This window comes from Abramis brama (genome assembly GCF_963993115.1).
Source record: "Abramis brama genome assembly, chromosome: 20".
NCBI lineage: Eukaryota > Metazoa > Chordata > Actinopteri > Cypriniformes > Leuciscidae > Abramis > Abramis brama.
This window is the reverse complement of record NC_139982.1, coordinates 27,692,130-27,720,124: the sequence shown is the minus strand read 5'-3', so window position 1 is coordinate 27,720,124 and position 27,995 is coordinate 27,692,130. Positions and strand designations below refer to the sequence as shown.

Below are 27,995 nucleotides of genomic sequence, written 5' to 3'. Positions count from 1 at the left end.
AGAATGGAAGATATCCCTGTTTGGATTTTGGTTGCTAAGGTGCTCGACAATGGTTGCTAGGGAGGGGCTTGGAAGTGTTTAGGTGATTCATGATTGGCTGTTTGCTGCCCCGAGTCAAATGAGACCACCCCCATGTTTCTATGACAATTCAGTCTGGAGATATCTCTTTGAACTCTTTCAATGGAAGTCTATGGAACTTGTTGCTAAGGGGCTCTAAATGGTTGCTAGGGCGTGGCTTGATAGCTTCACAATGATCCTGAGAGACTGATTGGTCGTCTGAGTAAAATGAGCCCTCCCCCTTGTCTCTATGACACTGTGATCCAGAGCTACGTTCAATACAAAGTCCCTATGCAATTTACCATAGTAGGAAAAGCATGTGTGTTTCACGGGACGTTCCTTCCCCATAGTAAGTCAAAGGGGCAACTTTGGGCATCTCCTGCCCCCCAGGGGTGCAACTTTTACCCCATTGAGAGGTATGTTCTTACAGAGGCTGTCAGCCTCTTCAAATGTGGCAAATCACACGTTTGTGCGAAATCGTCGCTCAGAGTTATGACTCGTCAAAGTTTGTGGCAATGTTAAGTCTATGGGATTTTTCGGACGCTTTTTCGCCCCTGGGGCGAACACCGCACCCCCGATCGCTTATAAAAGTCATAGCACACCTCTCCTTAATGAGCCGGTCGATTTGACACCTCATTCATGGATCTGTGACAAACGGTGCGGGACGAGTTACGCGCCAAACTTTGTGTGGAATAATAAAAAGAAGAATAATAATAATAAGTATGAGCAATAACAATAGTGATGCCTTGCTTTCAGCAAGCACCACTAATAATAATAAGTATGAGCAATAACAATAGTGATGCTTTCAAAAAAGCACCACTAATAAGTATGCAAGAGAACAATAGTGATGCCTTGCTTTCAGCAAGCACCACTAATAAGTATGCAAGAGAACAATAGTGATGCCTTGCTTTCAGCAAGCACCACTAATAAGTATGCAAGAGAACAATAGTGATGCCTTGCTTTCAGCAAGCACCACTAATAAGTATGAGCAATAACAATAGTGATGCTTTCAAAAAAGCACCACTAATAATAACTAGAATGTACATTTCCTGAAGAAAATGTTAAGTGGTGCTTGCAGTGGCAAAACTCGCCACTGGGCAGATGCTAACACAATTAACATGTTGTGATACCTTGATATACCACATTTTACCATTATTTACCACAATTTACCATGTTTCTAAGATGTTTTACTACGATTTACCACATTCCAGCATGATTTACTATGATTAACATGTTGTTAGAATGATGCTAGCAGGATTAGCATGTAGTTAGCATGATTAGCATGTTGGTTGGATGATGCTAGCATGATTAGCATGTTGCTAGCATGCTTTTAACAAGATGCTAGCATGATTAGCATGTTGCTAGCATGCTTTTAACAAGATGCTAGCATGATTAGCATTTTGCTAGCATGTTTTTAGCTAGATGCTAACATGATTAGCATTTTGTTAGCATTATGCTAGCTTGATTAGCATGTTGCTAGCATGATGCTAGCTTGATTAGCATGTTGCTAGCATAATGTTAGCATGATTAGCATGTTGCTAGCATGATGCTAGCTTGATTAGCATTATGCTAGCTTAATTAACATGTTGTTAACATGATGCTAGCTTTATTAGCATGTTGGTAGCATAATGCTAGCATGATGCTAGCTTGATTAGCATGTTGCTAGCATGATTCTAGCATGATTAGCATGTTGCTAGTATGCTTTTAACAAGATGCTAGCTTGATTAGCATGTTGCTAGCATGATGCTATCTTGATTAGCATGTTGCTAGCATAATGTTAGCATGATTAGCATGATGCTAGCATTATGCTAGCTTAATTAGCATGTTGTTAACATGATGCTAGCTTTATTAGCATGTTGGTAGCATAATTCTAGCATGATGCTAGCTTGATTAGCATGATGCTAGCTTGATTAGCATGTTGCTAGCATGATTCTAGCATGATTAGCATGTTGCTAGCATAATGCTAGCTTGATTAGCATGTTGCTAGCTTGATTAGCATGTTGCCAGCATGTTTTTAGCAAGATGCTGTTGCCAGGTGGTTGCTAGGGTGTTCTGGGTGGTTGCTATGGTGTTGCTAGGCAGTTGCTAAGGTGTTCTGGGTGGTTGCTATGCAGTTGCTAGGGTATTCTTGGTGTTTGCTAGGGCAATGCTAGGTGGTTGCTAGGGTCTTCTGGGTAGTTGCTATGGTGTTGCTAGGCAGTTGCTAAGGTGTTCTGGGTGGTTGCTAGGCAGTTGCTAGGGTATTCTTGGTGGTTGCTATGCAGTTGCTAGGGTATTCTTGGTGTTTGCTAGGGCAATGCTAGGTGGTTGCTAGGGTCTTCTGGGTAGTTGCTATGGTGTTGCTAGGCAGTTGCTATGGTATTCTGGGTGGATGGTAGGGCATTGCTAGGCAGTTGCTAGGCTGTTCTGGGTGGTTGCTAGGCAGTTCTGGGTGGTTGCTAGGCAGTTGCTAGGTGTTCTGGGTGGTTGCTAGGCAGTTGCTAGGGTGTTCTGGGTGGTTGCTAGAGTTTTTTGGTGGTTACTAGAGCATTTCTAGACGTTGCTAGGGTGTTCAGGGTGGTTGCTAAGGTATTTTTGGTAGTTGCTATGGTGTTACTAGGTGGTTGGTAGTTGTCAAATATGGTTACTATGGAGTTTTTATAGAGTTCTTAAAATTTTTAATAACGAGTGCCTTCTGTACGGCACTCGGCCTGCGGCCTCGTGCCTATGGCCGAATAGGCACAAGCATGGAGCGATATCGCAAGGCCATGAGAGTAAAATTGCTTTAAAAAATAAAAAAAAAATAAAAAAATGTTTTTTTTTGGTTTAGGGTGGTTGCTAGGGAGCTCTTAGTGGTTGCTAGGGTGCTGAAACTGGTTGCTAGGGTGTGGCTATGAAGATTTTAGGCCATTACTTATTGGCTGCTTGATAATATAAATCCTCTGAGGGAGAGAGAGAGGGAGAGACGCAGGGGTGTCAGGCCCTTTGGAGTCTGTGTGTGTGAAAACGTCGGTTGGGATTCAAATATTTTTAGAACTCCCAATGTAAAGTCAATGGGACTTTTTTGGCCGCTTTTTCGTCCGCTGTGCGAACATCGTACACCCGATCGCTTAGAAAAGTCATAGCACACCTCTCCTCAATGAGCCGCTCGATTTGACGCCTCACTCAGGGGTCTGTGACAAACGGTGCGGGGCGAGTTTCGCGCCAAACTTTGTCCAGAATAATAAAAAGAATAATAATAAGTATGAGCAATAACAATAGTGATGCTTTCAAAAAAGCACCACTAATAATAATAATAATAAGTTTAAATAGGATTTCAATATGTTGGCTCTCTCAAGCCAACTTAATAATAAGTTTAAATAGGATTTCAATATGTTGGCTCTCTCAAGCCAACTTAATAATAATAATAATAAGTTTAAATAGGATTTCAATATGTTGGCTCTCTCAAGCCAACTTAATAATAAGTTTAAGTACAATATCAGTATGTTGGCTCTCTCAAGCCAACTTAATAAGTTTAAATAGGATTTCAGTAAGTTGGCTCTCCAAGCCAACTTAATGACATCATGGCGCAAGTTTTTTCTGATTTCTCATTACTATGACTGCCATGCTCAGTTAGCGTAACTTTAAATGTAACTGCAATCTCAGTCATTTGTTGTTTGCAAAGTAACAGCCATTCCCCATGTTTACCTCGAAGCTAATACTCCCGCTAGGCATACAATAGCCGCATTAGCAGTTAGCTGCTGTTTGTTACACACAGTAGAGCAATAAAAACACAGTCTTACCGTTTCAATTGCAGGCAAGTCTCTGATTGTTGGAATGGCCCCTTTTTCCAAACGGAGCTTCGATGCCAACTTCGCCTGATATTGCCCCAAATTTGTGAACGATTCCGGCGTAAAATGATTAGCACAGACACCTAACGTTAAGCCAGTGGGAAGGGTTGTAGGAACCGCGTCATTAAAAATGAATTTAATCCACTGGTCCCTGACAGCTTGGTCCGTTCTTGGGAGAGAAAACACATTTACATGTTGATTCTGGCAGTCAACAACAAAGCAACTCGCGTGTGCACTACGTTTCTGCACAGGGCGGGCTTCCTGCAGGTCTCCGGTGTCCATATATGGTATATCCTGCCCTGTCTTGACGTCAAGTCGGGGCAGAAATTAAAATCTCATATTTGAGTGCGCGTGCACGTGGGCTGTTTTACAAACCCAGGGGTAAACAAACGCTTCACTTTTAAATATCGGCTTCCCGGCCAGTGTATAATCGTTAGGCAATCATAACATACATTGATTCTCGTGGAAAAGTGAAAATTACAGGTTATGACTCCTTTAAAAAAAATATTAAAAAAAATTAAAGGGGCGGTGTGAGGTCCAAAAAGGTAGTTTGTTACCTGAGGGTTAAAAAAGTAGTGTAGATGTATTTAGTTTATATATTTCATTGTATTTAATTATTTAACTTGGTGTGCTAGAATACATAATTTTCCAGAATGCTTTACCTGTGTTAAATTTCTTTGAACTGCAATTCAGTAAATTCTTCCTGTCATAAACGTATCAAAACAAAGCTTTAACTCAAAACAATTCAGATTTCATAGTGTCTTTCACACTGCTGAAAGTGTGTGTTCGTCACCAGGCGGCTGGAGTGACACTCCTCCTATTGCGTTTGAACACGGTGGACTGGTGGTCAATGTGGCCGTCAAGGTGGATGGAAAACGGCCGATTGGAGCTCGAGTTCGACGCGTTCCAGAGCCTCATCTGCTGTTGGTCAGCGCCAGCGGTGACCCGTCCTGCAGCTTCTCCACAGAAACACTCTGTGAGGATCTTACTGACCTGGAGGACTATTGCCAACCTCACGCTCCAGGTCAGAGAACATTCGTGTGTTATCATTAACTGTGAGGTGTACACAACTGATAGACAATATAACACATTTCTGTTCTTGAGAATGTTTTTACGTAAGATATAAATGCAGAAATATCTGTAAATGCTCATTAAAGTTGTTTGTATTGTAGGTGCCCTGCTGAAAGCCGTGTGTGTGTGCAGTGAGCTGGTGTGTGTATCGTCTCCTGTCTCTCTGAAAGAGCAGTTGTTGCAGCGCTGGGGAGGCGGACTGGAGATCCACAGCTGGTCTTCACTGCCACATGGTTCTGGTCTCGGTGAGTGGGAATCACTTTTGATGGAATTTTGATTGAACACTGTTTAAATGTGCAGTAATATTTTTTGGAATAAACACATAAAACATCTTTTATAGAAATGGAAAAAAAATGTGCTTAAGAAAGATCAGGAGTAATAATAGATAATTTATTAATAATAATATGTTAAAATAGTAGCAAAAATAATATTAATATTAAATAAAAAAACTATATATATATTTATTCATGTGTGTGTGTGTGCAGGACGTGGTGTGGAGCTGGTATGCGCGTTTACCCTCCATCGTACAGAACGCAGAGCAGCTGGTGACCAATGCAGAGGAGTGTGCTGAAGCCTGCAGAGAGGGTGAGACACACACACACACACACCAGATCCAGATGGACTCTTTTTGATATCTTTCTCTCAGGATCTCTCCTCAGGTTGGGGGTGTATGATTGAAAATAATCCAAGATATTTTAAATGAACAAAGATATTTGCTTTACTGTTTCCACCCCCTCTTTCTACCACAAGGACCATTTGGAGTTCCTAAAGGCACAGAGGTTTCTAATAGTGATCAAGGCCTGTAGGCCAATATGTTTGTACTTTGGGGGTGATGAATTGTCACACCTTTAGTACAGTGGGGGAAGTGTAATTATCTGATTGGTCAGTTTGAATGTCTCACATCTGGGTTTTGGTCTCATGGTCAGGAAAGGATAAAAGAAGATTGAAACTGTTGCTCTGTCTCTTATGATGCTCTGGCTCTCTTCTTCTCTGGGTCCCTTTCTTGGGGCGCTCCCTCTCTTTACCTCCTCCTTCCTCTTACTCTCTCTCTCTCTCTCTCTCTCTCTCTCTCTCTCTCTCTCTCTCTCTCTCTCTCTCTCTCCATAACCATATTTTGTCATTAAACCTTTTCAATAACAACTAATGTGCTAACTAGTTTTGATTTGGTATTGACTTTGAAGTGCTACAAATTGCAATACAATATCGTCACTCTCTATAGCAACGCTCTCCCCAGTGGTGTAGTCTACGTGATACGCAGGTATACGCCGTATACCCACTAGAAAAGGCCAAGGATTTGCGTATACCCACTTAAAAAAAGCGTGAGGATACGTATCAACTTCGTTTTGTGTCAGAACTTTCACACTTTCATTCATAAATTCATCCCGTCTGTGTTTGCGAAGCGACGGATCGAATCGCGGAATCCAGTCACAAATGGAACGTGCTATATAAAGCAGAACGTCACGGAATTTGGCTATTTTTGAATGAATAAATCAAAAGTAGCTGCTGTACAATGAATAAAATCTCGATATGGACTAGTGTCTATGAATATTAAAGCTAAAAGAGACTGCAATTGTTCTACGTGTCAGTGTGTGCTCCACTACACACACACACACACACACACACACGGAAGCACGCGTGACTCACGCTCGTGGTGTTTTCAGCGTTTCACTGTATTGAGACATGATGTAAGCTATGTGCATTTCATCGCAGAGCTGCTATGAGAGTCACTTGATGAGAATTTCACCATTTCATTTGATAAAACTATCGCCATTCATTCGTTTCATATACACATAAACTGAAATGTCTTTACGACAACCTGTCAAAATAAGTTCTGTATAACTTGTAGAAATTATAACAGAAATATATTACTATTGCACAGAGTATACTTCAGGCCTAATAATAATAATAATAATAATAATAATAATAATAATAATAGTTTATTAAAACACACAGAAACTCAAATGTCTACAACCCACCAAAATAAAAGACCATTTTCCAAAACACCATTTCTAAAAGTAAATTTGTATTTGTGCCTATAATGTTTTTTAAAAAAAATGGTTGAAAATTGTCAACTGATAAAACCTTTGCTTCAGGGACCGTATTCATATAACATCTAAGGCAAAAGGTAGCTCTTAACTGACTGAGTTAGATGGTGATTAACACTAAACAGTAGAAAATCAGTCCAGTCTCCCCAGCTGTAAATGTCATTGGCTGTTAAAGTCCTGTGTTGCTTATAATAAATTGACATGTTGATAACACTTAGTATTTCATAATGCTCTCAATTACATGTCGATGCATACTGTATGCATTAGTGAGTGTGGTGGTGCTTATGGGGTGACGCTCTGGGATGGGTGAGTATGCGGCGCGGGGGGGGGGGTTATATTAGAGTATACTCACTACAAAAAACTAGACTACACCACTGGCTCTCCCACATATTAAGCTATTGTTACTGTGCTTATACCGTCGTTGGTATAATAGTGGGTGGAATAGACAAGAAATGTGCAGTTTTCTACCATCTTGCTTAATAACGTTTCTTTAGTCATTCGGCAGTCTTGCAGCCTGAACCCCTGCAGGAAATCCACCCTTCCAGGGGAGTGTATGGACACATACTGGCAGCAGAAGAAGCTGATGGCTCCAGGCTGTGAGCCGGCGGCGGTGAGATCCATGATGAACGCTCTTCAGCCGCTGAGTTTAGGACAGAGTCTGGCAGGAGCAGGAGGAGGAGGATTCCTGTTCTTACTCACCCGTGAACCTCAGCAGAAGAAACCAGTGACAGAGATTCTCACAAACATACAGGTGAGAGTCAGAGAAACTGGTTCAACCGCCACTGAATGAGAACATGTGAAGAAGAATGGTTGTTTTAACCCTTTCTAAACTGATAAATGTAGAAGCACTTCTTTCAGAATGATTCAATATTAAACTGGTTGCTGAAAGACCCTGTGTGTTTTAGTGTCCTTGTAAAACTGAAGAATATAAATGGTGAAAGTAAAATGTATTTTATAAATAGTGTTGGTCCTGCTGTTGTTTTGACAGGGCATTGGTTCCTTCAGTGTTCATTCAGTGGAGCTGGATATGGATCGCATCTCAGTCATTCAGAAGAGCTCTGAACATCTTTCATAAGTTTTAACACTTGTCAATCCTAAATAATTATGAATAGAACGATTTTTTAATGTATCAAATTTGAAAAATACACAATGACGTTTATTCTCTGTACTAAATGTGATATATATGCAGGACGTTAATGTTGAGCTCAGACCTTTGCAACTTTTACTAGTTTTTTTTTTTTAAGTACTCAGATGAAGATAAAATAATTTCTGCCCACTTCCTGCTGTGAAGTGTTCTTTTTCATGATGTCTTTTCTTTTATGATGGTGTTAAGAGTGGGTTTGGGCCTTTGGGGTTTAGGGTTTCCTTATCAAGTCATCTTAAAGGGATGGTTCAGAGTAAAATCAACCTAGGGTCTAGGTTGGCGCTGTTGGCTCCAAATCTCGTAAATTACCCCACTAACAATGCCCAGAATGGTACCAAACTTCTACAGTAGTACAAATAGGTTCTGTACTCATAAAACGAGGCATTGGAAAGTTTGTAAGTACATCAGGAGTTTATTAAGTGTGCTTGCTGAAAGCAGCACACTTATTGTTCTTCTTAAGTTTTCTTCTTCTTCTTCTTCTTCTCATTATTATTCCCGGGAGATAAATTTTGGTCAGCTCCTGCGCCTAGGCCCTTTGAGACAGAGACACCGTTCCAACTTTAAAACGTCCGGTCAGTACCGGTGTAAGTTGCTCGCGAAGATGACATCACAAGTCCATGTCGTTCGTCCGCCATATTGGATTGAACAGAAAGCGAAAATAAATTTTCACAGGTCACAAATTTGGTTCGAACTTCACGAAACTGGACGTACATGATCCTTGGACCAAGCCTCACAAAAGTTACTAGAAGGATTTTTGATTTTCGGAAGCGTTTGCCCGTCACAGCCAAACGAAATCGGCGGCGTAGTTGCCAAAACAGGAAGTCGTCCATATCTCAGAAACTCTGTCACGTATCGAAACCAAACTTTGTACATGAACTCGGGACTCCAATGTGAGGATGCACAAGATTTGACAATACATTTTTTTTTTTTTTTTTTATTTCAGGCTAATTGACAAACCCATTTACCTGCGCTCTCCATGATGACAAGGAAGTATCAGCAAAAGAATAATTGATTTCTAGCCCTTGCATTAGCTTTACTACTAGATATATTTATGGAGATGAAAAATAATAAGGCGCCCTGTACAGCTATGATCAGCTGTTCGGCCGAGCATTCAATGTTGTTACGCTGCGAGCTGATCAGTTGGTTCGTTGCTGCCGCGCTCTATCACTCGCACACCATAAAGAGCAAATTGTTTTTTAATGTTTCAATTTCGTGATTAAAATGACATAATTTGAAAGCGGATAATTTCTTCACAAACAGCTCATTATGACTCAATGTTAGAATGCTGCACCTACACTCGATAGTGTGAATAAGATCAGCGCAACGCAGACCACTGCACTGACAGCGTGAAACATATGATCTGTCTACGGCCAGGGCTCAGCGGAAGACAGAAAATGCCGGTCCAGCGCTGATTGAGGAATTAAATTCGAAAATAAAAGACATCTGTTTTTCTCGCATCTGTGAATTTATTTTTTAATCATTTGTTCTGAGATTAAGCGAATATATTTGTGCGGGAATTTCTCGCACTATAAAAGCTAACCTTGCAGGAATGGTTTAAATTATGCGCAATCCCCACATTCCCGCACCGAAATTCAAGCCCTGAAATGGCAGCGGGATGTGTAACTCTAGCATATGGCGCATATGTCATATAAAGTTAGGCAAGGCTAAACAGCGTTATCCATGTTGTTGCGATTGCATCGCTAGAGTAAGCTAATAGTGAAACTGATAGCGTTTTTCATTTAATTACAATATGAGGACTGACGGTAGGCTATAAAAATCAGCGTTTCTGTGTAGGTGATTATAGTGAAAGTTCCACAAAAAACTGAAGCTTACACGGACGTCAAACATTTTCAGTAAGTTTACTTCAGAGAAAAAACACAACAACTGGAGCACTCGACAAGGCTTAACAAAAACGGCGTCATCAGCATACTTAGTATGCACCCAAAGTACACTAGGTTGGGGTGCACATCATTCAAAATAAACACAAAACATAAAGTAATAGTGTTTTCTCATTATTTACACTTAGCCAACACGTAGGTCTATTCAGAAAAAAAAACGAAATAATTATTCAACAACAAAAGTTACAACATCCTCCCACCCGATAAACCACGTTTATCTATATTAATTTCAAGGATGTTTGATCAAACTAATTCCAAAGAGTATAGAAGTTGCACAGGTCTTCTTAACACACTGCCTGATGAAGTACGGACACAGCATGAGCGTACCAGGCCATCTCGTCCTGAATTCAGTTTCTCAATTCTTCCCATTTTCCAAGTTTGTCGGGGTACTTTGTCCTCTCCAATTAGAACAACATCGCCTTCCTTCAGCATAGTAGCCTTTATTGAATCACTCGTATGAGCTGACTTTAAATCCATCAAATAGTCTTTTCGCCAGCGATTCCAAAATGTAGTTAGGAGTCTCTGACGGTACTTCCATCGGCGAACTGCCTGTTCCTTGTTCAAATTTGAGGAATTAGACTCCGAGACCATAGTCTTTGGTGGCAGAGAGGTTAGTCTTTCCCCTACCAAAAAATGCGAAGGTGTTAGAGGTTGGGGCTCATCCGTGTCATTGTGCACGTATGAAAGTGGTCTAGAATTTAGAACTGCTTCCACCTCTGTCAAAATAGTAGTCATCTCTTCAAAGTTTAGTGAGGCTTTTCCAAGGACTTTTTTCAGACAATTCTTTACGGATCTAACAAGTCTCTCCCAGAAGCCTCCCCACCAAGCAGCATGCTCCACAATAAATTTCCAAGTAATAAACCTCGAAGAAAAAAAATCCGTAAGCTCAGAGGTTTTGAAGGATTCCCACAGTTCTTTCAAATCCTGGTCTGCCCTTTTGAATGTTTTTGCGTTGTCCGAGTATATTATTTTTCACAGACCTCTTCTTGCTATAAATCTTTTCAGAGCAAGGAGAAATTTCTCTGTGGTCTGGTCTGACACCAATTCTAAGTGTACTGCCCGAGTAACAGCACATGTAAAGAGTGCAATGTATGCCTTTTTTGATGCACCGTTTGATTTGACATACAATGGGCCAGCAAAATCAACTCCAGTGACTTCAAAGGGTGGTGCTTCAGTAACTCTGTCCCTTGGCAGAGGTGCCGTAGTTTGCTGAGCTGGTTTTGCTGTCAATCTCTTACAAACATGACAGTGTCCTACAATTTGCTTTACAAGCTGTCTGCCTCGCAAAATCCAATATTTCTCTCTCACTTGAATAAGTGTATCTCTTACACTGGAATGCATCACTCTTTCATGATCTCTTTGAACTAGTAATTCTGAGTATCTTTGCTTCGTGGGGAGCACCCATGGGTGCCGTTCTCGGAAACTGAACTCGGACTGTTGTAATCGTCCGCCTACACTAATAAGTCCATTTTCATCTAAGAACGACTTAAGATCCTTGATTTTGGAGTCTTTGTTAACCATTTGACCTAATTTGAGCAAATTTATTTCCTCACTGAAACTCTGTTCCTGAGTTATCTTCACCCAATACATTTCAGCTGCAAGTATTTCTTCTGCTGTGAGTTCGCCTTGGATTTTACATCTGGATCGAGCATTGGTTATAAACCTCCTTATCCATGCAGTTATTCGTAGCACTGTCTTCAATCTGCTATATTTTTCCAAATTCAACAGAGGTTCTATTGGTGTAATACCACCAAACTGCACGGTGACCTGAAACTTAGACCTCAGTTCAGTGTTCATTTCAGCAACACAATTTTCCTCAGGCTCTTCCAAGTGAGCTGGAACTAAAGATGCCGGGCCATACCACCAGTGTTTACTCTGTATGAGATCGTCTGCACTCTTTCCTCGAGTGGCTAAATCAGCTGGGTTGTCTTTCCCATTACAATGGGACCACGATTCAGGGTTTGTGAGATTCTGTATCTCAGCCACTCTATTAGCTACAAATGGTTTCCATTTCTGTGCAGAACTCTGTATCCAGCGTAAGACAATTACTGAATCTGTCCACATGTGAATTTGATTTTTCTCCATCTTCAAGGGACGAAGCAGATTATGTCCTATTCTAGCTCCGATTAGAGCTCCCATTAACTCTAGACGTGGTAATGTAAGCTTCTTCAAAGGAGCAACTCTTGTCTTTGATGCTACAAAACTGGTTACAGATTCTCCACTTTCATTTTCTCCATGAAGATACGCAACTGCGCTGTACGCCTTTTCACTTGCGTCACAAAACACGTGCAATGTGTGTGCTTGAACGTTAGATTGAATCTCAATTTTGTACCATCTTGGTATGGCGATCAAGCTAAGCTGTGGCACTTCACTACACCACTGATTCCACACTCTCGTCAAATCTGGAGGCAACTGTTCATCCCAACTAAGTCCCCTTTCCCACATTTCCTGAAGAAGACATTTCACTCTAACAGTGAAGGGAGTCAAGAACCCTATGGGGTCAAAGATACGGGATGATGTTTGCAACACATTTCTTTTTGTGTTTCCTTTTCCCTCCAAAACACTCAACAATTGCTTGAATTCAAACACAAAATCATCACTTTCTGGTCTCCATACTAAACCTAGTACTTTTAGCACATTTCCACTGCTATCTGATACTAGGTTTTGTTCCATCGCATTTTCCGTCCATCTTGCTCTCAGTTCTGGTGAATTTGTCACCCATTTACACAATTTCATGCCTGCATCTAGTAAGATGTCTCTGGCAGCTGTGGAGATGGTGTATGCTTCATCCACCTCACGAGCACTCACAATGAAATCATCCACATAGAGCGATTCTCTTCAGGCACTAGTCTACATTGCAGACATGTCTCTTAATGCACATAACTTTTCACCTTTTTGCACAATTTTGAAAAAAGTACTATTGTTGAAATTCTCAGATCAAGCAAACTTCAACGCACCCTTATCCACTACCTGCTAACGTTAGTGCACTGCACCCGAGCAAGCACACTTTGCAGTTCCTCCGGAAATGCATTTTTCTAGTTTAAATAACACTTGCCTGATGGCTAATGCTACTGCTAACGCGGACACCGAAGTCACTTCAGTGAGTTGAGAAAAGCACGAAAAAGTCCTGGCAGAAAGCGATGCACAAGGATGTAATGTAACGAAGAATTATTATTTTTTCCAAAGTGTTGACAACTTATTGTTAACTAATAATTGTTATAAACTGGTATTACCAACAAAATATTAGTGCATTCCTGGAACTGGGCGTCATTACACATCTGGGCCGTGTGGAGTCCACATAAAGCAGATGTGGGCCAGATCTGGGCCAACACTATGTTGCTATCTGGGTATCTTATGGTGATGTTATTTTTCATAACAAATGCTATAGATAAAATAAAAAAAAAGTTTACATTTGGCCTTAGATTTATAATGAGGAGCCATCAATGGTCTCACCTGTAATTATAACCTTATTGTAACAAATGCTGTAGTTAAACAATTGCAATAACTATGTTACTTTTTCATAAGGGCAAATACAAGTTAGAATCAAGAGCTTTAAAATCTTGACCTTCTTGAATTATTGACAGACAACTGGTTTTCCTTGTGTGTAAAATGTGTTCTAATAATGACAGATGTTTGGAAAACCTGGCTTTCAGATATTCCAAGAGATGACAGGAAATTAACATTTTCAGAATGAGAAATTTTAAGTAAAGTACTTTAAGTAAAATTCTGTCAAACTAATAAGGTTTTAAGTAATTAAATAATATAAAATAAATAAATAAATAAATCATATACTTATCCTATGTAAACAAGTAATTGTTAACTAGGCTATAACTTTATTGCAGTAATGTTATCAATAAACGTTGCATGCGGATGATACCACAAAACACCATTTTGCAAAAATAAACAAGCAAACAAATAAATCTCATGTGGAAGCATATACCTATGCATATACCCGGGACCCCGCTAAACGGTTCACACTTCAACCCCTCAATGTTCAAACCAAAACTACGCCCTTGGACAGGCCTCATGTTTGTCGCTGTTCTGAAGAAACAGGAAGTGTGAGTCCCATGACTCTTCAAACACACCGTAAAAAATACTAGACTGCTGGTGAAACAATATTTCATTTGGAGCTCCAACTAAGGCAAATAAATGTCATGTAAAATGGACATCGGTAAGCATTTCACTCTTAAAATAAGCTATTTTTATAAAAGAAAAAATGTCAGCTTTACACTTTGTTTGAGACACTTTTACTGCTTTCACTTTCATATTGGTCTACAGATACAATTTTGAATCTGTTTATGCCACTTTAGGCTCGGCTTAGTTTTTTTTTTTTTTAGTTTTTTTAATGAAGTCTTATAAATATAAGCAGTCACAAATTGTTTTTAGTTTTCTTTCAATCTAGTAAATGAATGTAAATAATACAGTCATGTATTTGCTGGTGCTAATATCCACCAGTGCATTGATAACACTTTCCCAGTTGTGAACACACACAGATTTATTCACTGGTTTAGAGGCCAGTTTAATAATTTTTAAAGAATATACTTTATGAAAACATTATTCTGAAGCTATTTGTAATTTGTCTTGCTTACTCTGTGTGTTCTGAGACCTCTTATGTTTTGTGTGCAGATCATTGAAATTAAGCAATTTTCTTTTCTCCATAATTCATAATTATTGTCCATCAATAACTTTTGTTCAACTCTGGTTTAAGAGTTTATTTATTGTGAGATATACTTCTATGTCATTTTTAATCGATACAGATACAGTAAACTTCATTCTAGTAACCCCTTTTTCACAAAGACAGATAACTTAAGAACATGTAAGATGTCACCCATGTTAAGAAATGTGTTTTGTTCTCTATTTGTTTCAGGTGACGCTCAACATCTCTCAGAGCTGAGGATTGTGTTGATGGGTAGTAGAGCTGCTGGTAAGAGTTCATCAGGAAACACCATCCTGGGCAGAGAGGAGTTTGACTTGAAGAGATCTGCTCAGTGTGTGAGGAGACATGGAGAAGTAGCAGACAGACACATCACTGTCATTGAAGCTCCAGGATGGTGGAAGAATTACACTGCAGAGAAGAGTCCTGAGTTACTGAAACAGGAGATTGTGCTCAGTGTGTCTCTGTGTCCTCCAGGACCACACGCTGTACTACTGATCATACGTGTGGACACTAGATTTAAAGAGACTGAGAGAAAAGCATTGCAGGGTCATCTGGATCTTCTCAGTGAGAGAGTCTGGAGTCACACTATAGTGCTGTTTACTCATGGAGACTCTCTGTCAGACACATCTATAGAGCAACACATTGAGAGTGAAGGACAGGATCTCCAGCGGCTGCTGGACAAATGTGGGAACAGGTTTCATGTTCTCAACAATCGCAACAGGAGTGACAACACTCAGATCAAGGAGCTGCTGGAGAAGATTGAGAAGACAGTGGCACAAAACAACGGCCGCCATTTTGAAATAGACAGAAAGATTTTAAAGGAGGTGGAAGAGAGAAGAAGAGCAGAGGAAGAGAGAGCAAAAGAACGAATGAAGAGAATGAAAAAACAGAGAGAAAACATCAGATCACAGATGAGTGAGTGAAAAAATACTTTTTATGAAACTGGAATCATATTTTCTTTTTCAACACTGTACCTACTTTCATATTGGTCTTGTTTTTTAATAATAGTGTTAGATATTCCCTTGTGAAAAAGATGTTCACTTCATTATTGCATTGGGCCTATAGTCCACACGTACACAGGCATTTTTATAAACAGAGTTTTTCCTCCGTCGTTTAAAAGAAAAAAAGTGCATCCACGCAAGCACGGTTCCCTTTCGAACGGTCACTTCGTATTGCGTAGTTATACGCAGTGGGGAAACTCCTTTTTCTTGATTTGCTGAAGCCTATAATGTAAAACGCATTTTGCAGCTGCACAGCTAGCACAGTGAGTGTCTGGCTCACTCATTGGCTGTGCTGCGGCAACTGCACATCCAATGGCGCGGGCGCCTCTGACGTGTGCACCAATGAGCTAGCATCACGCCATTACACATCAGAGCCCGCCAAGGGGGTGTGGCCTTAGCCCATATTAGTCCCCGAAAAACGCCATTTTAGCAGATTTTACTCCTTCAACGACAACTTCACGTCTCTGAATCCTCTGAAAGCCTTCGCCGTCGAAACAAACCCTTATCAGCCTGAGCGAGCAGCATACAGCAGACTACGCCTTCAACACAGAAGTAGTTTTTTTTCAGTCAGTGCGCCCGCGATGAAGCGTGCGCCGCCACAGATAGTCACTGCTCAAAATCCCATGACACTTCTCACAGCTACCTGTCTAACTCAGGCGGCTGGAGATTTTATTATTGTTAACAGGCCCGCTGCACTGCGCGCGCCTCTACAAACAAATGCCGTTCTCATGGCGACCCATGTAAAGCACAAAAAAAGGATGTTTCACAATCACAACACATGGGTTCACAGTCCCCCTTCACTAGGCGGCCCCCTCCCAAACTGTGTGTCAAACCCTAGCCACACGGGCGTTGGCCTGGCAAGCCATCCCCGATGTGTTGAGTGGGGTCATAAACACAATAAAGCGAGGCTACTCGCTCCAATTCGCAATTTTTTTACGGTGGATCTGAAAGAGGCATACTTTCACATTCAGATAAACCCTTGTCACAGGCCATTCTTGAAATTCGCCTTCGAGGGTCAGGCTTATCAATACACCCTTCTGCCGTTTGGTCTATCCCTAGCACCCCGTACATTCACGAAGTGCATGGATGTAGCGCTGTCTCCCCTGAGACATCAGGGAATGCGCGTGCTAAATTATCTCGACGACTGGCTGGTGCTGGCACAGTCAAGAACCGAGCTACTGTCACACAGGGATTTGATTCTCGACCATTTGAAATGTCTGGGTCTCAAAATCAATGTAACCAAGAGCAAACTGCCCCCCAGCCAGAGTGTGGTCTTTCTGGGCACAGTTATCGACTCTGTAACGATGACAGCGCGGCTTACACGAGAGCGCGCGCTCTCTGTGCGAACGCTAGCAGCCTCACTCAAGGCGGGCAAGCGCGCACCTCTAAAGAAATTTCAGAAACTTCTCGGTCTCATGGCAGCAGCATCGTCAGTACTCCGTATGGGATTACTGCGCATGCGCCCGCTGCAGCACTGGCTGAAACGCCGCGTACCAACCCATGCATGGCAGTCAGGCAGCCTGCGCATCATGGTGAATCACGGTTGTTACGAACTCTGCCGGCCTCTGGTCGAGCACGGAGCAGAGCTTACATATCAACTGTCTGGAAATGAAAGCAGTTTGTTTTGCCCTCAAAGCATTTCTGTCAAACCTCAAAGGTCACCACGTCTTAGTCCGCACGGACAACGCGTCAGTGGTGGCCTACATAAATCGGCAGGGCGGCATCAGGTCGGGCAACCTGTACACCATAGCGAGAGACCTCCTCTTGTGGGCACAGACCAATCTGAGTTCTCTGAGGGCAGCGCATATCCCTGGCATTCAGAATCTGGGTGCGGATATGCTCTCACGGGGCAACACTCCCCTAGGCGAGTGGTCCCTGAACTCACAGACAGTCAGTCTGATATGGAGTGTGTTCGGCGAGGCCGAAGTCGACCTTTTCGCCTCGAGAACCAACACCCACTGCGCAGAGTTCTTCTCGAAGAACAGGGACACGCTGGCCCATCTCCTGAGAAGGTCTTAAACACTATCACTGAGCCTAGGGCCCCGTCTTCCAGGCGCCTTTATGCTCTAAAGTGGTCAGGGTTTTCCAGCTGGTGCTCGAAAAAACTCTTTGATCCAGGGTCATGTGAGGTATCTGTGATACTCTCCTTCCTACAGGAGCTGTTGGACGTGGGCCGTTCCCTGTCCACACTCAAAGTGTATGTGGCAGCCATTGCAGCTCATCATGCTCTGGTGGCTGGCCAATCACTAGGAAGAAACGACCTGGTGGTATGGTTTCTAAAAGGAGCTAGGAGGTTGAACCCCTCCAGACCTCCATCCGTGCCATCCGTGCCACGGTCCTTGGGGCCCTGAAAAGTCCACCTTTTGAACTGCTCCAGTTGGTTGATCTTAAACCTCTCTCGCTAAAGACTGCTCTCCTGCTGGCACTGGCATCTATCAAGCGAGTGGGAGATCTGCAGACCCTCTCAGTGAGCCCTTCATGTTTGGAGTTTGGGTTGGATGACTCCAGGGTCATCCTCAAACCCAGACATGGCTATGTACCCAAAGTGCTCTCAACGCCGTTTAGAGCACAGGTTATCACATTATTAGCCCTTCCCCCTTCTGCTGAGGATGGGGAAGCTAATCTACTCTGCCCTGTCAGAGCACTGAGAATCTATCTGGAGTGTTCTGCGTCTTTTAGACAATCAGAACAGCTCTTTGTCTGCTTTGGTGGCCGATCTAAGGGTTATCCAGTCACTAAGCAAAGACTGTCTAGATGGATAGTGGATGCCATATCTATGTGGGTCAGGTTTGCCCTATAGGTATCAAGGCTCATTCGACTAGAGGCATGGCTTTGTCTTGGGCTTGGTCCTCTGGTTTTCCCATTCAGGATATTTGTGATGCGGCCGGCTGGTCCTCGCCTTCCACATTTATGAAGTTTTATAATATGGAGGTACCTTCCCTGCAGGCGAAGGTATTTTCGGTATGATTAAGGCTCGACGGTGTCTGGTCTTGTCTACAAATTATGTCACTGTGCATAATCACATATACATTTATTATAAAACCCGACTTTGGCCGGTTATATTTATATACATTTTATTATAAAACCCGCCTTTGGCCGGTTATATTTTCCTTATACTGATAGACCCGGCAGTGTCTGGTCCTATTAGTACATTATGTTGGTTAAGTTACTGACATATATATATATATTACTAGACCCGACGGTGTCCGGTCTGTTCATTATATATACTTCTGGCTTGTTTCTGTGAGCTCAGGGGTCCTGAGCTGCAGAAGGCAACCAGTTACTTATAGTGCGGCGTTTTGCATGGCATCCCCACTGCGTATAGCTACGCAATACGAAGTGACTGTTCGAAAGGGGACTTATATGGGCTAAGGCCACGCCCCCTTGGCTCTGACGTGTAATGGCGTGATGCTAGCTCATTGGCTCACACGTCAGAGGCGCCCGCGCCAATGGATGTGCAGTTGCCGCAGCACAGCCAATGAGTGAGCCAGACACTCACTGTGCTAGCTGTGCAGCTGCAAAATGCGTTTTACATTATAGGCTTCAGTAAATCGAGGAAAAGGAGTTTCCCCACTGCGTATAGCTATGCAATACTCGTTCCCTACTCTCAGGGAACTGAGGTTACGATAGTAACCGAGTAGTTTTAAAAATTGCAAATTTTAACAAACATAAAATACAAAACAGACAAACTTTCAGACAATAAACAAGTTATAGTTTTAGCAATAATACATGACAAATTTGTAAACTGTAGAGCTAATATATATAACATATATAAATATATGAAGTAATGACCATAAATTTCACAATACGCTTATGTGTAATTTTTAATCAATAATGTGTAGTTTGACACCCATACAGATTAAACTTCATTTTAGTAACCCCTTTTTCACAAAGACAGATAACTTAAGAAGATTTAACATGTCACCCATCTTAAGAAGTGTGTTTTGTTCTCTATATGTTTCAGGTGACGCTCAACATCACTCAGAGCTGAGGATTGTGTTGATGGGTAATAGAGCTGCTGGTAAGAGTTCATCAGGAAACACCATCCTGGGCAGAGAGGAGTTTGACTTGAAGAGATCTGCTCAGTGTGTGAGGAGACATGGAGAAGTAGCAGACAGACACATCACTGTCATTGAAGCTCCAGGATGGTGGAAGAATTACACTGTAGAGGAGAGTCCTGAGTTACTGAAACAGGAGATTGTGCTCAGTGTGTCTTTGTGTCCTCCAGGACCACACGCTGTACTACTGATCATACCGGTGGACACTAGATTTAAAGAGACTGAGAGAAAAGCATTGCAGGATCATCTGGATCTTCTCAGTGAGAGAGTCTGGAGTCACACTATAGTGCTGTTCACTCATGGAGACTCTCTGTCAGACACATCTATAGAGCAACACATTGAGAGTGAAGGACAGGATCTCCAGCGGCTGCTGGACAAATGTGGGAACAGGTTTCATGTTCTCAACAATCACAACAGGAGAGACGACACTCAGATCAAGGAGCTGCTGGAGAAGATTGAGGAGACAGTGACACATATCATAAACAATGGCCACCATTTTAAATTAAACAGAAAGATTTTAAAGGAGGTGGAAGAGAGAAGAAGAGCAGAGGAAGAGAGAGCAAAAGAACGAATGAAGAGGATGAAAAAACAGAGAGAAAACATCAGATCACAGATGAGTGAGTGAAAAATACTTTTTTTGAAACTGGAATCATATTTTCTTTTTCAACACTGTTCTTACCTTCATATTGGTCTATACATGTAGGAAAGGCTTTTTGATCTGTTTTTTGTAAGCAGCTTTAGGCTTGTTTTTTTATAATATTGTTAGATATTCCCTTGTGAAAAAGATGTTCTCTTCATTATTGTTTTGGGCCTATAGTCCACACGTACACGGGCATTTTTATAAACAGAGTTTTTCCTCCGTCGTTTAAAAGATGTTTTTATAGCTTTCTTATTTAAATACATATTCAATTCTTGTTTGAAGATGTCAAAGCGGGGCTTACTTTTTGTATATTTACATTTATGGATATAAAACTTTCCAATAAATAAAAGGAGGTTAATACAAAAATCTTTGATTAGATTCTTGTCATTAATATAAAACCCAAAAAGAATGTGTCTGTAAGATAAGGAAAAATCAGCTAACACATTTTGGACAATAAAGGTATTAACATTACTCCAGAAAGACTGAGCAAAAGGACACTCCCAGAACAAATGTCCGACAGTTTCAGAAGAAACGAGAAATGATGCTTTATATGAAGCTTAGTAATAGAATCCTTTTCGGTAACACTTTACAATAAAGGTACATGAATAATCATGTACTAATGCCTGAATTAATAGTTACTTCAACATGAACTCATGATTAGTGAAGATATGAACTAATCATGAACAAATGAAGAGCTAACCTTAAATACGACTGGAGTCATAAGAATTCATACATGAATAACAGCAGCCGTTAGTACATGTTTGATAGTTAATGCATTGATTAGGCTAACACTTAGGGGTAAACAAAATCAATCAGGCTCCATAAGATGGAATAAGAAATATTCTTGACTTTGAAGTACATTTAAACAATTTATTACTGTCATAATTTAAACTATTGACACCAGCAGCTTCATCATAAACATTACTGAGAGGCACGGGATTAGTTTGTCATTAATTTCACTGATCCTCCTTATCAAACATAAAATACTAAATACACTAATAATTCATCTTAAAAGGCCTTAATCTGTTTTGTGAAATTATTTTCCCCATCAAACTAAACCTACTATGACTTACAACAGTTCCTGAGGAATCGGTTCCCAAAAAAATAACCAAACAGGAAACATGAACACGGTCAGGGGAACGTTTGCTGGGATCAGTAGTTCATTCTCCATCCAGACAGAAGCTGTGATGATACTGTACCTCCGTTCTCTGACTTTTTGAAAAGCCACACAACATCACTTTTCTGGGCTGAATACTAGTTGTATTACATGTGTATTGGATAGTATGTTTATGATAAATTATGAGCTTTTATGACAATTAATTAATTATGATGTGCCCCCTCATGTAAAGCCATGACATTAAGATGCATTAACAAGCCATTAGTTGATGTTAGTGTATGGTTAGTTAATAATTAGTTAATTATAATGTGCCCCTTCAAGTAAAGTCATGACACAGACATGAATTAACAAGCCATGAGTTGATGTTAGTGTATGGTTAGTTAATCATGAGTTAGTAATGATGTGCCCCCTCAAGTAAAGTCATGACACAATGATGCATTTGCAAATCATTAACTAAAATATGAATAAACATTTACAATAAGAGAGCCATCCTTATTCCTTTACAGTTTACACTCATGGTGTAACCCTCGTTTATAAAGCAGTCTGGTGTATGAAATGATTCGCGCAAACATGAAAGCATTGACGTTGATCGTGGGGAATATTCCCTTCGAAAACAAAACTCAGCCACTGCGTCTTCAGCGGTTCGGATTTAGGAACATCAAAATGACTGCTGTGTTCCTTATTACACCCAAGAACAGAACACCACAATCGCTTAGAAGCCATTCTTCTCATAGACAGTGCTCCAGCGTATCAACAATGACGTGCGGACTATGATTGACAGCTCGCTCACGAGCGAGGGCGGGTCTGTGTTGAAACGCTGCTGTCAATCAACAATCGTGGGAGGGGCGTCCGACCGACCAGTCGAACGGCTTGATTTTAGACGGGGAAAACATATAAGAAGATTTAAAAAAAACACTGGATGGATTTTTATCATTTTATGATGGTTGTGTACAGGCACTGCCAACACACATTTCAGTACAATCAACTTGTAAAAGTGCATGTACCATTATATGACCCCTTTAAGAAATGTGTTTTGTTCTCTATTTGTTTCAGGTGATGCTCAACATCTCTCAGAGCTGAGGATTGTGTTGATGGGATATAGAAGAGCTGGTAAGAGTTCATCAGGAAACACCATCCTGGGCAGAGAGGAGTTTGACTTGAAGAGTTCTGCTCAGTGTGTGAGGAGACATGGAGAAGTAGCAGACAGACACATCACTGTCATTGAAGCTCCAGGATGGTGGTGGAATGACACTGTAGAGGAGAGTCCTGAGAGACTGAAACAGGAGATTGTGCTCAGTGTGTCTCTGTGTCCTCCCGGACCACACGCTGTACTACTGATCATACGTGTGGATGATAGATTTAAAGAGACTGAGAGAAAAGCATTGCAGGATCATCTGGATCTTCTCAGTGAGAGAGTCTGGAGTCACACTATAGTGCTGTTCACTCGTGGAGACTCTCTGTCAGACACATCTATAGAGCAGCACATTGAGAGTGAAGGACAGGATCTCCAGTGGCTGCTGGACAAATGTGGGAACAGGTTTCATGTTCTCAACAATCACAACAGGAGTGACGACACTCAGATCAAGGAGCTGCTGGAGAAGATTGAGGAGACAGTGGCACTAAACTACGGCCGACATTTTGAAATAGACAGAAAGATATTACAGGAGGTGGAAGAGAGAAGAAGAGCAGAGGAAGAGAGAGCAAAAGAACGAATGAAGAGGATGAAAAAACAGAGAGAAAACATCAGATCACAGATGAGTGAGTCCACATACTTTATAATGCTGATATTCACACTGAGTATATCAAGTAAATCATGAAAATGTAACAGTCACAGCAATAATAACATGAAACTTCTTGTCATTAACCGCTATTTGTCGAGGCATTCGCAATAGATGTGTTCAAAACAGCTCACAGTGACGGCCCATAAAAGCTGTTATTGAAGGAAATAAGCACTTTTATTTCTTAAACAATCCTGTTCTTTATAGGGTTTGCTTTTGAGAACAGAAATCCCTTTACCTAATCCATAGAAAACAATACAAATAAAAATAAACAACTGCAAACAGCTTGTGTTAAATAGAACCTTAAACATCAGCTTTACACATATAGAAACGCCTCATGTTTGTCGCTGTTCTGAAGCTCCAGGAAGTGAATCCCGTCAAACACACTTTAAAAGTACATTACAAGTAAAAACTACTAGACTGCTGGTGGAACTATATTGGACATTGGTAAGATTTAAACTCTTGATAGAAGCTATTTTTATGAAATAAAAAGTGTCAACATGTTTACAGTTTTTGTGAGACACGTTTACTGTTTTCATATTGGTCAATACAAAAAAGATTTTGGATCTGTTTTTGCCACTTTAGACTTGTTCCAATTTTTGTTCTAGAAATCTATGCAAATTAGTGCATATTTAATTTGATAATGATTTATTTGCATATTTTAACATAAGATTTCAGAGAATTTGTAATACAAAAATGTTTGCAATTCTTAATGTAATCAATCAACTGAGTAAGTATGGTGATATCTATTAGTTAAATTTTTACCCTTTTTACCTGGAGTGTCATGCTTTCATTTGAATTTAGTTCAGTGCTTTTACATGTTGCATATATAATTAAGGATATATAATCACTGAAAACATGTTATTTTTGCAACAAATTACAATTTAGCCCTGAGTTTTATGTAATCTGTGTTTTTGTTTTCTCCTGATTGAGAAAATTAAACTATTCTCATTTCTTCATAATTTAGTTAACCATGGGTGATGATTAACTTAAGTCCATTAATGTGGCATTTGTATTATTATGATTAGCATATTTTTAGTACAGCTTTCTTGTTAATTATTCAGAAAGCACACGCAAGATAAGTGTGTTTTGTTCTCTATATGTTTCAGGTGACACTCAACATCTCTCAGAGCTGAGGATTGTGTTGATGGGATATAAAGGAGCTGGTAAGAGTTCATCAGGAAACACCATCCTGGACAGAGAGGAGTTTGACTTGAAGAGATCTGCTCAGTGTGTGAGGAGACATGGAGAAGTAGCAGACAGACACATCACTGTCATTGAAGCTCCAGGATGGTTCAGTAATGACACTGTAGAGGAGAGTCCTGAGTTACTGAAACAGGAGATTGTGCTCAGTGTGTCTCTGTGTCCTCCAGGACCACACGCTGTACTACTGATCATACGTGTGGATGATAGATTTAAAGAGACTGAGAGAAAAGCAGTGCAGGATCATCTGGATCTTCTCAGTGAGAGAGTCTGGAGTCACACTATAGTGCTGTTCACTCATGGAGACTCTCTGTCAGACACATCTATAGAGCAGCACATTGAGAGTGAAGGACAGGATCTCCAGTGGCTAGTGGACAAATGTGGGAACAGGTTTCATGTTCTCAACAATCTCAACAGGAGTGATGACACTCAGATCAAGGAGCTGCTGGAGAAGATTGAGGAGACAGTGGCACAAAACTACGGCCGCCATTTTGAAATAGATGGTAGAAAGGAAGATGAAGAACGATTGGACAAATGGAGAGAAGACATATTAGAGACTAGTGAGTGAAATCATAAAATTGTATCAATATTATCAATACACTGTCTCAGATGTGTTTCATCCTCTATGTTCTACAGGTCTTCAGATGTAGTTTTCAATAGTTTATAGGGTTCGTCACACAGACTGCAGGACCAACGCTAACATTCAATAACACCTTTAACGGAAACTTCATTTTCTCTCATTTCCCACCCTGATACTGACCAGGTTCAACCCTGTTTATCTTCATTAGGAAACCAGTGTCTGTCAAATGCATTACTGATCTACTCTCTGCTTTCATTATTATAGTGAGTGGAGCTGAAGGATCTGATTCCAGTTCTGTGGGAAGTTCTGGTTCTGGTTTATTCAGATCACGATCACGATCAGGAGCAGAACCAGTCTTTAGTTCATCACGATCCAGAGATTCATCTCACACAAGTTATGAGCCAGGGGCCATAAAACGATATAACAGCATGGAATTATCACGACCAATAAGTGAGTGTCTTTTGTTTATGTTTTTATTTTTTTCACTTTTGTCTCCTGTGACTTTTTTATTTATTTAATCATTACAGCAAGAGATCTGATTTGTTGAGAAAATATTTATATTTAGCCTACATTATCCTACATTTGTTACCACATGTTTTCCCCATTTAGACCCTTTACCTTTTTGTGAATGTTTTGTGAATATTGTGATGGATAAATTTGCAGCAGTTTTCCATTATCGTGTTCTTGTTGTTGCTGTTTTTAAATTTACTTGTAAAAACGTTTGGTAAAAGGTTTGCATTTATTGATATGAAATAAACAAGAAAAAAGGTCACTTTAAATAAGTGCAATATATGGTGATCAGTCTTGTAATAAAGATATTTCATTGATAAAACAGCAACAAAACTTTGAAATCCCATCTGATTAATGAAGAATTTATATAATACTTTAAAGGGCACCTGATAATGATTAAGGCTACATTATTTTTAGGAACATTGAAAGTGTTAAATGTCAGAATTTTGTTCTGTAACAGTTTTAACCTTTTACTGATTTCACTGTATTTCCCCAGTGAGTGGAGATGAGCGATCGGACACACGGTCTGTGGGAAGTTCTGGTTACAGTTCTGCTTACAGTTCATTCAGATCACGATCAGGAGCAGACAGTGATTCAGTTTTTAGCTCATCACGCTCTATAGTCTCCTCTCACAGCTCAGGATTCGGGTCTTTGAGATCCATCCCGGAGTTTGTGGAACATTCAGGAACAAAGACGAACACTTGCTTTGCCCAAGATCTCAACACTTTTCCCAAGAAGATTAAAGCAGCATGATAAGCATGAAGAAGATACTAAGAAGACATGAATACGATTGAATTAATGAAAGATAAATTGTGTCCTTATAATGTGGACATTTATTACATTGGCATCATAATATTTAACTATAAATATTAATTAAACTATAAGGAATGTTCAGTTGTTTTAACCTTAAAGGGGTCATGAACTGAGAAATCAAATTTTCCTTGAGGTTTTGACATATAAGAGGTCATCATATTATAAGAAAATCCTGTAGTGATATAGGCTAATACTACAGTAATAATGTAGTGAAAGACCGCCTCTCCATATGAAGATAAACTTAGGCCCCGCCCACTGGCGTTAGTGAGATGAGGAAGATGAGGAAGAGAGAAGAGCACAGGGTCACTCACTGGACTAAAAATCACACCTATCTGGACCGATCACAGCAGAGCGTTTACATTAAAGCCTCACACAGACACGACCCTTCAAACAAAGCAAATCAGAGGCTAAAATCAGGCAATTTTTGAAGTAAAAATCATACTAACATTATAAGTGCACCCCAGGGAACATTATGAAACAATAAAACAATGCAGTTCATGAAGCCTTTAAGTGATGTCTAGATTAATTTTATCTATACATTTAAATTTATGGAATCAACATAAGAGAAATAGTGCAGTCTAAATTTGTTTTTTTTGACAATTTTTTATAGAAAGCAGCTGTTTATGCATTGTATATTATTAGGAGCTTCTAATGCAACATCTTAAACATCTAGAATTGCTCCTCAAGAGATCGTAAGACTTGGCTAATTCTTACAGTTAATTCCAGTAGAGTCTGATGTTGGCATGTTGATAAATTATTTACTCCTTCTAATAAAGCACAAAAATACATGGAACACAAATATTGAGTGATATAGCATTTGTATTCAGACGAATCTATATTTAAAATCATTATTTCATAATGCATTCTGGGATTACGTTACTTGTGAAGGATGCATGCTTTACTGTCTCAGAATTGGATAAAAATTTGAAAACGTACATGGCATCATATTTGTGTGCTGACTGTTGGGAGAATGAATCATGTTGGTGATGTTGCCTTCACGCCATGTCGTAATAACCATAAATAAAGCTCTGTATGCTTTTGAAATCGAATCTCTCTCGCTGTACTTTGATGTCACACACCGATCGCTCTGCACAGCGCTGCTTCAAGCCGAACACACCTTAAATCTGCTGTGGTCAGGTGGTACAAGTCGTAGCGCTCAGAAAATTACGAGTTTACACATTACAAGTTCTACAAGCATGTGAAGGCTTTTTACAGTTCAGAATCCTTACAGTAATTACTAGATGGTATTCTGCTTGTAATTATTGGGTGTTGATGCGGAAACTATTAAAGATTCTTGTAATACTATGTTAAATAGGTATTATTAACACATAATATACTCAAAATACAAATTAGTAGACGCCAAAAATTGCATAGTTGAGGTTACATTATTAACTAGTGGTTCTATCATAAAGCATGTATAAAATGGTGTACCATACAAGACACTATAGAAGACCGTAATAATCATACACACAATGTCCTGGAGATATTTATAGCTGGTTTTCCTATGAATTAATGAAAGAAATCCTTTTTTTAAAAGAAAGTATGCTTCACTAATTCATTCTATTGTTAAATATAACAAACAATTGTGTCTGATTTGTCTGTCACTACAGTGCC

At 40.3% G+C, this 27,995-nt stretch overlaps 3 protein-coding genes across 4 annotated transcripts in view; 2 read left to right on the top strand and 1 right to left on the bottom strand.

The window, feature by feature from the left end:
• LOC311071017 (unconventional myosin-Va-like) overlaps positions 1-4,070 on the bottom strand; it is a gene marked incomplete at its 3' end in the record, with an annotated part of 104,504 nt that extends 100,434 nt beyond the window's left edge. Inside the window, exon 1 of the mRNA XM_084095229.1 lies at positions 3,819-4,070. The remainder of the gene's footprint in view (positions 1-3,818) is intronic.
• Positions 4,071-5,423: 1,353 nt separating this feature from the next.
• LOC311070982 (L-fucose kinase-like) lies at positions 5,424-8,261 on the top strand. Its single transcript, XM_084095200.1, has 4 exons — positions 5,424-5,522; positions 5,584-5,604; positions 7,531-7,733; positions 7,971-8,261. Exons 3-4 carry the CDS (start codon positions 7,536-7,538, stop codon positions 8,055-8,057), a joined length of 285 nt encoding a protein of 94 aa, XP_083951326.1. The 5' UTR covers positions 5,424-5,522; positions 5,584-5,604; positions 7,531-7,535; the 3' UTR covers positions 8,058-8,261.
• A 5,810-nt stretch (positions 8,262-14,071) lies between these two features.
• Positions 14,072-27,436, top strand: LOC311070981 (GTPase IMAP family member 8-like). Of its 2 annotated transcripts, XM_084095198.1 has the most exons (7): positions 14,072-14,195; positions 14,892-15,596; positions 19,647-20,357; positions 22,551-23,255; positions 24,385-25,038; positions 25,323-25,508; positions 26,065-27,436. In XM_084095198.1, the coding sequence occupies exons 1-7, from the start codon at positions 14,174-14,176 to the stop codon at positions 26,319-26,321; spliced, it is 3,240 nt and encodes a 1,079-aa protein (XP_083951324.1). In that variant the 5' UTR covers positions 14,072-14,173; the 3' UTR covers positions 26,322-27,436. The 2 variants fall into 2 exon arrangements, with proteins under 2 accessions (XP_083951324.1, XP_083951325.1); XM_084095199.1 differs by lacking the exons at positions 25,323-25,508; positions 26,065-27,436 and adding an exon at positions 25,115-25,311.
• The last annotated feature ends 559 nt before the right edge of the window (positions 27,437-27,995 follow it).